An 11,927-nucleotide genomic window follows, 5' to 3' on the forward strand; every position below is an offset into this window, starting at 1 on the left:
ACGTTTTAATCGCTGCTCATGTTATAAACAGTTTCAACAGATGCTCGTTCTATTCAAATGATCAAGGCCGTGTCTTACAATTTAAGGTGTCTATAATTTACTGCATCCAGCTATTTACACTATTATTTGTAATCTCCATTGAAAAAAATTACACTAGAAAAAACGAGTCTGCTTTTTTATTTTATTTTGACAGAAAAACTTGGTGAATTTGTATGAGATATTGAATAATTTTGTCCACGTCGTATTTACATGAAATCCAAGGCCACCAAACTTGGAATAATTAAGGAAGGTGTGACTGAAACTAATTCAGTTACCAGTTACCGAGCGGGAAGCGAGTGGTTTCCAATAAAAATTGTAATATAAAATTTGAAAGGTTATTTATGAATGGAGTCGAGGGCAAGGTGGGGAGGCGCATCGGAACGCGGACAACGTGCGAAACGCGAGTGCGCTCGCGCCGCTTTCCCGACTTTCCAGCCAACGTAACCGCCAACTGCCGGACGAAAATATTAATGTTTTTACTCATAATAAGTTTACACCTAATTTAAAACATACTCTAGATATTTTTATTCTTCAATGTTACGAAACTTGTATTAAAATGTCAATGACATGTTTATGGAAAAAAAATCGAAAATTACCTACTTACTTTTAAGTTTTAATATTCGTTCGACTGCTCATTTTAATTTAAAGAGAAAATAACAAAAAGCTAAGTTTTATTTCACATATAGATAGAACTTTGACCGCTGATTATTTTAATATCAAACCGTAAACAATAAAAATATTTACTGATAATTGATCATTATTTATTATACATTTCTATTGATTGTTAATGTCATTATTAACTCATTAGTATTTTAGCGTCATCAATGTATTATTATAAAATAACTACCTATCGCAAATACTTCGCATACAAAATTTAATATAAAATTAGCCAGTTCATATTACATCAGCCTAATTATTCAAATATGCCGAAATACAAAACAAGAATAAGGTGATACGAGTTAAGATGAATGCGAAATGCGTGCAACGATCAAGCAAGGACATCGCAGGACGAGTCACTTGTCCTCTATCGTCATGCGCAGGTAGCGACCAGAGGACGAAGGCGACATGCCCATTGTTTATCGCTGTTAATTATTATGCCCCAACGTAGACGGACGCTCATCGAATTCCGAGAGCGGCCACTGATACAAATTCGTAACAAGCAAAAAATCGACAATCATTATTTTTAGTTTTCCTAATCCACCTGAGATTTAGACAATTGAGTTAATGTAACCCTATCATCATTTTTAAAGCGAATATAAATGTAAATAATTGAAATAGTTCAAATTATATACGAATACTACATAATTTATCTGCTTGTCATGCTAAGTAAATTATCATGAATAACTAATGAGGTATGCTAGCGTACACTGCGACTATCGCACTCGCAGTATCGCGCTCGATTGAGGACCGTTACGTGAAATGAAATGTCGAGTGCGCGGGGTGGAGCATGAAACCGACATGACGACGACGGCGTCCGAGCTGGGCCGACTACGAAATGCCGAGACGACGACACTGGCGGGGGACGAGGGGGTGCGCCACTTTATCGCACCGAGCCGGCAACGTCGCGCGGGGTGGGATCCCCCCGCGCGACCTCTCACTCACCGTCGCCGGCTTGCCAGCCAGTGTTACCTTTGACGGTCGAACGTGTGGTTGTCTGATGCCAGTGACGTCGACGTCGGCGCTCGTGCAACACGTCTATGATGTTTCGATGAATTTTGTTGGACTCGTGGATTAATGATAATAATTTATTTATTATCATTCAAACCTGGAACACAGTGACAAACGGTGACCTTACCTTGGATTTGGATTTTTTGGAGTATTTGTGAAGTGACATAAAAAATATTTAAACATAAACAGTGCAGTGAACCAAAGAATTATAAGTGACATAGTTTTGGATTTGGCCTGTTGAAATTTTTTGGAGTGATAGTTATTCCTAAAATTGGAAAACAAACAAACGGAACAGTGGGATTTTCTTAAGGTGTGTTTACGAAAAAATTTCAGAAGACTACTGAAAAACATGTATACCATAATTCATGGAAAATGGATTATAAATCGATTAGATATGCACAGCTACGAAACGAAAAATGCAGTATTTGTAATAATGCCACAATTTTAAAATTATATTTTTCAATGGAACTAAAAATCCACATATGAAAAAAAACTTGTATTTTTTCTATAATTCGTATAAATAAAGTAAATATTTATCATCAAAAAAAAAATACGTATTAAAAACAGTGGCATTATAGCAGTTTGTTGACGTTGCAATTATTTATCTGTGCAAAAATACCTTCAAAGGATGACACAAGCCGAGTGACCTGCAACTCGCAAGTGAAATCGCTTTTAGGAAAAATATCATCCTTGACAAGTTGTGACTACCTCGGAGATACATAGAGCTGCGTCCTGTTTCAGGAGGCGTTTTGAAACGACAGGACGGCGAATTCTGCTAATACGGCTGGATACGCGGGACACAACATTAGCTATCAGGGAGCTGTCGCTCCCGATACTGGAAAACATAACTCTTACCAAGAAACAATAGGATACAGAGTAAACACGCAAAGGTAAGTACAGTACACTTATAATTGTGCAAAATTTAAAAAATATCTAAATATTTTTCCAATATTACTCCATTCGTCCAGTCGTCGTCGTTAGTCTTTACTCCATTGCTTTAACCAATAATTTCTTATCAAATGATAATTAAACATTTATGTTAATTAGTACATTATAAAGTTAAATTCGTCAAATTTCATTAGATCACGTTTATTTACTTTGAATAATAACAAAAACCGAACATTAAAACAGAGTGCGATGTATCATTTAAAATATTTAATTTTTTAACCGAACCCCTCAATAAACTTACGATTTAATTTTCGTTATACATAAAAAACGTAAATAAAAAACGTAAATAATAATAAAACGAAAAAAAAATCTAGTAAATGTTTCGATTACTTATTAAAAAACTTCAAAATAATCGAAAAAAAAGTGCATCTACAGTTTAATTTTCAAAAATATTATTTTATGTACTTAATAAAAATAATAGAACAGACCAAACAAATGTATTTAAATTATAAATAAATTTGAACATAAATCGTTCACAAATATTCATCTATTAAAATCGCATGGCGCGCATCACTGCAATTATAATGAAAGAATGAAATGTGCTCTTCCATTCACACGCACAAACGCTTTCGGCGCCCTCTACGCACACTAATGCCTTAGAGCACTCACACAATCGAAATACTACCTACACATTGACACAAGCACTCACACAGGCCAGCGCTGGGAATGCAAGCGGTGACTGCACTTTAGTTTACAATAAACACAAACAAGCAATACGTTAAAGACTTCGGAACAATAGTTGAAACTATCTCTAAAAAATCAATAATTACGTCACAAGAATTTAAAAGCTATAGGAATTAAATATGTTTTATATTATCGTAATAGTGATATAAAAAATATTTAAAACTTCATCATGCTAAAGGTTAAATAAAAAAAACTTGAGCAGGTGCTAAGTCTGGGCACTCTATTGCTTTGTTTGTAATCACCTTTACAAACATGAAACAACATATTGTTAATCGTTACTTCGCTCATTCAAAAACCAATACGTTAATAATAATATTAACATGGGGCTGCCAACGAGATTGTGAAAACGAACACAGGAAGTCACTTTACTTTGAAAGACTGACGTAGTAACGGTAACTAAATTAATGTCATATGGGATAAAAATAATAATGTCTATCTACAACTAATTTCTATAAAAATTAAAATACATAAAAACTTAAATCTTGAAAGACCATTTTTTTAAGTATATTGAATTATATCAAATAAGTAACTGCTAATCGAGTCGTGGGAAAAAATGTTGACTTTCAACGGGCATGTTCGTGGGGGCGTATCCCGGGTAATGTTGTCTACATGAATCCCACCACGTGCCCATTAGAGCCAAACGGAAGTTAAATGAGGTTTTACTTATACAAAATATGTATATTCTGTTTCGTTATCGACATTGTTATTTTTATTGTTAATATTTTTTTATTAACTTAAGTTTCTTATCGCAAATACAAGCGCAGAAATGTTGTTAGTATCAGAGGTTTCATAATAAAAACCCATATTGACGTGAACGGGCCCATTTACCCTAAGCAGGCGACTACGCGAACCGACCCTTCTCGCTTATTGTGTCGCATTCACCCTAGAACGGTCGCCTCCATTTATAACCCCCGGAATTCGCTCCTTGAACATGATTCATTCTCTCACAGTTCAGGGCGTCAATTGACGTAAATGAGATAAAATCGAAGTAAATTAAAACCCTGCTTAACAATCTTAAACAAATAATGCGGGAAATATAATAATTGATTTTTTTAAAAATGCTTGATATACGTATACAACACATTTTGAATATTTTATTACCTGAAAATCATGTTTTGTACAGTATTTTGCGTAAGGTTTAAAAATATATGTATTCAATATTCGTGTGTTCAGTTTTACACCAGTTACATCATCATCGATCGATTGCCTACATTTAAATGATTGTGTTACGCGTTAGCAATGTGCACACAAGCTATGTATAATGTGAAGTGGTATAATATAAAGACGAGGGTGACCAACTGTCATCAAAATGCAGGGGCTTAATACCACGTATTCGTGTGGATATTATGAATCAATTTCAATAAAAGACTTCATTGGACTAAGAAACAAAACAAATAAATCACTAATGGCATGATAAAATAGAGAATTTCATAAATAAAAGATTAATTGTACCAAAATATTCATCTCAAAAATCGATTCCACACGTGATTATAATCACTGCCAATTAGCTAAGAATTCACGTCTGCGCAACTATCTAAAATTAACTGCAGCCTATGTATCAAAATACGTACACGTTACTCGCACATCTCTCAATAGTATACCAAACACCTTCCAGCTTCTCAAAATAGCCATATAGTCATCATATTGATTTATCTAAATCTCCCGTTTTGTGTAACGTGATATAATCTACAATATTCTACGGATAAACCTTGTAAAATTTTGTATTGAAACAAAAGGTCTACCACACCAGACACATAGGTACCTACATACAAAAAAGATTAGGATTATAAAGGAGAATTCTTAGAATTACTTTTAAAATATGCCTGCGTCCACCGCTTGCATAGACCCAAATATTTTAAATATAACGTAAGTGATTATTCGGATGTGGTACCACTTGTAGAAAAAGTACGCCAGGATACAGAAATGTTTATTTTTTTGGTGGCACACATTATGGTCGGCAACAAAAAGGTTCAGACAAACTATAAAAAGATATAAAAGACGGGCACGGTTTACCTAAGGGTCCTTGTAAATCATTTGCAGTATCGATGAAAGGAACGTGACGAGTTAAGCATTGTTAACTGGTGTATTAGTTAGATATATCGAAGGATTTGTTTCGTTTTAAAATATTTACTTGAAACAGAATAACATCGAAAAGTAGATGACCAAAACAGAATATTTATTATAATATATCGAATAATTACATCGAAATTTACTATCAGTTTGAAATTAAACAATTTTACAACAAACTTATAACTTAACGATATCAATAACTTTATGCAACATATTAGCTGCAAAAAAAGGTGTAGGTACCTACTCTAAGTCATTGTTTAACGTATATACAAATAACAATAAGTAACTCGTGTGCGTGTTTATTGGGCTTTTGTCGAATGGAGTTATTAGAAAGGGCTCGGGAATTCGCCCCAAAAGGAGTTCACATGAGTCTGTCTCCCACTCCGGCGCCATACAAAAAATCAAACATCCCGAGAGAAACACAGGGGTAACAACGCGTCCATATTGATTTTTTGTCTCATTGTTCACGAAATAATAAAATCATACAGCGTTTTAAAAAAACGCGTACGTTCATGAAATTTGGGTTGAATATTGAAGACTGTGTTTATTAATAATAATCGACGCGTTAACGTGTGGAATGTAAAATGTTAGACTTCGCAAGGCCACTTGCAATAGAATAGAAACTACTCATATTATCGTGAGTGAACTGTGAATCAAAATTAAAACTTCAAATCAAGAATAATCCAGACTATTAATACAAACTCAGAATAAAATATGTTTGATATAAAATCTCATCAATTGTATCCAAAATACAAATATAATAATAAAATATGACGTTATCAGAAGCTTAATAAAACGATAATCACACATGAAACCGCACTTATTTCAGAACTAATATCCGCTATAGCACATAAATAAGCAATTCAAAATGAATACTTATTACCCAATTTGTTAACACTTGTATATGTTTTCGTGATATCTGATAAAAAAATGAATAAAGACTTTATTGCAAGTGCAACATAAAAAATGCCTCTGCACTATATTGTCATTTTATATCATTAGTAGTTAAATCCCTAGCGATTTTTCGCTACCTACAGGTATTATAATTTCTACCTTTTTAGCAGCTATGGGTGCCACGGCGGTTCGGGCGCGATGAGCGGCGGGGGCGAGAACGCGCAGTTCGGCGCCACCGCCGCGATGGTTGCCGCGGCCACTACGGCTGCGATGCAGGACTCACAGCCATTCTCGCAGGTAAACAAATTGTCTCAGTTATCTTCTGAAAGAAAATTAATAAAAAATGATTATTTCTTATAATAAACGTTTCTATTATTACAGATGCAAAGCAACATGGCTATGGGAAATCCTCAATATAGTGCGATGAATGGTTACGGTCAGCAGCGTAGCCATAATCCCGCAATGACTGGGATGGGTATGGGCAATAATGGAGGCATGAACGGCATGAATGGAATGAACGGGATGAATGGCATGACAAGTATGACTGGGATGGGGCAAATGGGCAATGCTTCAATGAACGGAATAAATCCTATGGCCCAGATGGCCAATATGGGAATGCATGCCAATATTATGTCGTCGCAAATGGGACCCGGTCAAATGGGCGGATCAACGAAGATGGGTCCTGGATATCAGAGGAGGCATGCTCCATACCCAACGGGCACTATGCTGATGGGCTCAAGAAAGAGTCAATATATGGGAGGTCAACCCGGATTCGGTCCTGGGCAGTACCCCTCTGGCTATGGTGGTCGGCCTGGATTTCAAGGACAATACCCTCCGCAACAACCGTTAGGTCCAAGCGGAAACTTTGGACCGACTATGCGAGGAAACATGAGACAGTCAACGCCGCCTTATTCTAACCAGGGACAGTATTTTAATGGCGGTGTCCCAAATCATTTTCCTCAACATCAAACGAATTCCGCACAATATGGCGGGCAATACAGTGGTCAATTTGCGCAAGAGGTGGCCATGCGAACGAATAGTTACCAGCACAGTCCTGTGCCTGGTAATCCAACACCGCCTCTTACTCCAGCCAGTAGTATGCCACCATATATAAGTCCGAATGCTGATGTTAAACCTCATTTTAATGAGCTCAAGCCACCGATTGGTATGCAAAGTAAGTTATTACAAGACTATATATATAAAAGTATGTAGTTTTGGTATTCATAAGAATATGATTTTAATGATTTTTTATATCTATTTCAGATGATGAGCTTCGATTAACATTCCCTGTAAGAGATGGTATTATATTACCACCATTTAGGTTAGAACATAATTTGGCAGTTAGCAACCACGTTTTTCAATTAAAACCTACAGTCCACTCAACGTTAATATGGAGGTAAATAAATGATTTTGAAAAGTTAATATTTAAACAATAAGTTAAAATAAAGAAGTGGCTAATATGTTTATATATTTTTTAGATCCGATCTTGAACTCCAATTAAAATGTTTCCACCATGAAGATCGGCAGATGAATACTAATTGGCCTGCAAGCGTCCAGGTTTCAGTAAATGCTACTCCGTTGATAATAGACAGAGGAGAAAACAAAACGTCGCATAAACCATTGTACCTGAAAGAAGTGTGCCAGCCTGGCAGAAACACAATACAGATAACAGTCTCGGCATGTTGCTGTGTAAGTATACCTTACCCATTTAATACAATTTTATCGCAACTAAAATAAGGAACAAATTCTCACTGCCAATTTTTTTTACAGTCACACTTATTTGTGCTACAATTAGTACATCGACCTAGCGTAAGAAGTGTATTACAAGGATTGTTAAGGAAGCGATTATTAACAGCAGATCATTGCATTGCCAAAATTAAAATGAACTTCAATCAAACATCTTCTAGTGGGAATAATAATACAAACACTCCTAATGAAAGAGACAGTATCGAACAAACGGCATTAAAAGTTTCATTGAAATGTCCTATAACTTTTAAGAAAATAACATTACCTGCTCGAGGTCATGAATGCAAACATATACAGTGCTTTGACTTGGAATCTTACCTACAACTAAACTGTGAAAGAGGTTCTTGGAGATGTCCAGTTTGCAAGTAAGTGAAGTAATTGATTACCTTTCTGAGTACAAAAGTACACCTTTTTGTGAATAATAGAACTTCTTCAAAATATGTACACATTTTTTATAATATGTAATAATTGTTTACAGTAAACCAGCTCAATTGGAAGGATTAGAGGTAGATCAATATATGTGGGGCATCCTAAATACATTAAATAGCTCTGACGTAGACGAAGTAACTATTGACAGTGGAGCAAATTGGAAAGCAGCAAAAATATCAACAAACACTGGCATAAAGGTAAGATTTTCATATTTTTTTCAATCAGCTACAGAAAAACAATAAATTTCAATGCCATTAGAGTAATAGTATTTTGCATCATTTTCATTGTATAATTTTAATTTGTAAATTGCAGCAAGAAGATGATAGCAACGACAGCAGTGGGAAACGGGGGAAAGCGGTATCGCCTGGTTCAATGAACATGCCTACAATGAACAATTGGGATATGAATCAAGCTATGTCGCCGTATCTCCCTCCAGATATGAACACGATAGCAAGTGGATCTATGATCTCATCCTATCAAGGAAACCAGAATAGAACATCTAGTTCCAACAGTCAAAACTATGATTTCGGCATGAACAATGGCCCTGGAAGCAATGAATACGCAGGCAATGGGCCCTTGTCGCACCTTAATGAAAGCGTCAATTCTTTAGACCCCCTAAACGCAATGGAAAAAAGTTTAAATGAACAGGTTTGTTGAGTTTTCTATATTAATCATTGAAATACATATTATAAAAAAAATGTGAAAACGTTTCAAACCATCATGTTTCATTTTATTTCTTGATAATGATTACTATTCTTAATATTTTAGATGCCTCATACGCCACACACACCTCATACGCCTGGGTCAGCTCACACTCCTGGAGGAGGTGGCGCTCATACACCTGGCTCCAGTCACACGCCAGGTCCACCTTCTGTTGGACATCATTCTTTGAATGACGTTGATATTCCTGCCGACTTAAATTTTGACCCTGCCGCAGTAATTGACGGCGAGGGGACTGATAACTTAAACGTAAGTTTCTGTCATTGATCGCATTCGTTGTAATCGTTTATATAAACATATATTTACAAAATTTTACATCCGAAATAAAAAATATATCAATAAAAAATTTACTTTGCAGTTGCTACCGGAAACAAGTGTTGATCCAATGGAATTGCTTTCATACTTGGATGCCCCTGCTCTTGGTGAGCTTCTAGCGACGCCACCTTCATCATCATCGTCAGCGGGCTCGCACCCACCACGCGCTCCCTCATCTGATGACTTATTAGCGCTCTTTGAATGAGTGACAAGGATGTTTCTAGGCCCTTAGAAATGAAGATTAAACACCCGTCAGGCCTATTCTGAAATAGGCTGGGATTCAATTTTTCGTCGAATCTAGCGGCCTAGTTTGACGCCTATTTAGCTCCCGTGTAGGAGCTCCACATTGTGATATTAGATTTTAGTTTCTTCTCCACGAGCGTCGACGTCGAATTTCGCAAGACGTCTATAGGTGTTTCTGACATAGCAAAGCTAATAGAATCTCCCACTTAAATGGACGTGCTACGATTATCTAGCATAATGCGACATTCGACGTTGTCTAGAGCATCTTGTTGAAACAATGATGTTGGAGAAAAATTTATAGTTATAATGTATAGATAAGGTCTGAGGTGTGGCAAAGGCCTCACCGGCCATAGACACTGCGGTGTTGTGTATGTATAGTTCCTCGCGCCACCGCGTCAACCGTGGCGCACCTGAGCTCTAAATATTCTAAAGAATAGAATAAACTAATTAAATTAATTCATCCTCTTGTTCAATATAATGCTATAATTAGATATTTTGAGTCTAATTGTGTATAGTTTACCAACTGTAAATAGCGAGATATTTTATTTTATTTTCCTAGTTCTTTCAATAGTCAAGAGACCGTAATGCAATATGTAAATATAGCTATGTAGTCATTATGTTGCGGGGCTCGCGAGTGGCAGTATGAATTTTATAGTTCCTAAAACTAAATATATGCAAAAGAACTATAATGTTCATGCCCCAAAAATAAAAATATTCCTTAAAGTTTTCATATTTCTGCATTTTTTAATATAAGACATGCTAGGATTTGTGGGTATGTAGCTACTCGCTTATTGGGTGATATATTCTAAATGAGTTGTTTGAAATCAGTATATAGTGACAACAAGTTGCTAAACTATATTGTAAATGTGAGTGCAAAAACACTGTTAAATTATTTTGCGTTATGTGAATTGAAGAATGATAGAAATATATTTTAATTTCTATGTTAAAAGAGTAATGAACTGTATTATTTGTAAATATGATTTAGGTAAGAATATTATATGATCTAGTTATATATTTAGAACATGGCAGATACTTATATGACGGCCAGTTTAGTGTAGTAAAACTAAATTAAAACAATCAATCTACACATGGTTTTACATGTACAGAACACCACTATATTCAAAGTTGCATCAAAGCATTCAGAGTACAGATTGTAGTGAAAAAGGAAAGACCATATTATTAATTTTTAACATAACTATACAAATATTTTTAACTATAATATTTTCATATCTCTTTTTATACATTCTTGATTGAAAATTTAAATCGGCATTTCAAAAACTTTACATATAAATTTAATGACTTATTTAAAACAAAAATTTTAGGGTGCTAATATATAAAATGTTTTTGTAATTGATGATTGTTTTTTTATGGATCATTATTATTCAATACATAAGTACTGATCCTTGCAATAACGTTTAAAAATAAATTTATATTTCTAACTGATAATCTGTACTCTGACATGCATTTACTATGTCAGAAATAATGCAATTTAAATAATAATTTAGTAGAAATTTTATCATCACATAGTGCTCATCTATAATAATTATGATTTACCTACAAATTTAATTCGTGATGTGAAAAACAAAAGCAATAAATATTAATAAGTAAATCAATAGATACAGAATATTTAATGACTACTTTGTTTTGTTATAAAAATGTTACTTCAAAAAATAGATTTATGAATTGTTACTTTGAGATCAAACTGATGAGCATTAAGTTGACTAAATATTACTAGTTTCACCTATTTTCAAATGTTTGGTTGTATTTCACAGACTAAGCGCGCCATATTTTCCTCATTCTTTCAAGTAATCCCGTTACACTGTTGTAGCTAATTTCTTAAAGAAATATTTCTTTCCTTTTATCATAAAATTAATATCTATAATTAAAAGAAATTTTATTAATTCATATCTTTGTGCAGTATCATAAAAGTCTTAGATTCTTATAAAATTCTGTCTATTTTCTAATTCAATTGTAAAATATGGTGATTTGCGCATCTTCAATACATGCTAGTTATATGGGCGCCTCTTTAGATTTAGTCATCTTTTACGAAAACAATAAATTAGCATTACTTAAAAGCTGTGGTCAATCACACGGAAATATTTGCTAAAAACAGTTTTGAAATTCGTCAAAAAACTTACATTAAAAGATATAAGGCAAAATGTGTAATTGAT

The 11,927-nt window shown here is 34.6% G+C and overlaps 1 protein-coding gene across 2 annotated transcripts; it reads left to right on the forward strand.

Annotated features, from left to right (window-relative positions):
• The first annotated feature begins 1,646 nt into the window (after positions 1–1,646).
• Positions 1,647–11,013, forward strand: tna (Zinc finger MIZ domain-containing protein tonalli). 2 transcript variants are annotated; one of them, XM_090106034.1, is made up of 11 exons: positions 1,647–2,017; positions 2,449–2,597; positions 6,471–6,600; positions 6,685–7,477; positions 7,567–7,699; positions 7,782–7,992; positions 8,074–8,414; positions 8,528–8,675; positions 8,791–9,126; positions 9,247–9,447; positions 9,557–11,013. In XM_090106034.1, exons 3-11 carry the CDS (start codon positions 6,502–6,504, stop codon positions 9,716–9,718), a joined length of 2,424 nt encoding a protein of 807 aa, XP_089962160.1. In that variant the 5' UTR covers positions 1,647–2,017; positions 2,449–2,597; positions 6,471–6,501; the 3' UTR covers positions 9,719–11,013. The 2 variants fall into 2 exon arrangements, with proteins under 2 accessions (XP_089962160.1, XP_089962159.1); XM_090106033.1 differs by having other exon boundaries at positions 1,648–2,017; positions 6,474–6,600.
• The last annotated feature ends 914 nt before the right edge of the window (positions 11,014–11,927 follow it).

Source organism: Colias eurytheme, chromosome 10 (genome assembly GCF_061535395.1).
Source record: "Colias eurytheme isolate Ceu_HAF_F1 chromosome 10, ilColEury1 Martin Lab GWU primary, whole genome shotgun sequence".
In the NCBI taxonomy this organism is placed as follows: domain Eukaryota; kingdom Metazoa; phylum Arthropoda; class Insecta; order Lepidoptera; family Pieridae; genus Colias; species Colias eurytheme.

Bases quoted from the DNA above. Each gene is read 5' to 3' on its own strand.
- tna (XM_090106034.1), top strand. From the start codon at position 6,502: ATGAGCGGCGGGGGCGAGAACGCGCAGTTCGGCGCCACCGCCGCGATG. The intron at 6,601-6,684 runs GTAAACAAATTG...CTATTATTACAG, and splicing joins ACTCACAGCCATTCTCGCAG to ATGCAAAGCAACATGGCTAT. The intron at 9,448-9,556 runs GTAAGTTTCTGT...TTTACTTTGCAG, and splicing joins AGGGGACTGATAACTTAAAC to TTGCTACCGGAAACAAGTGT.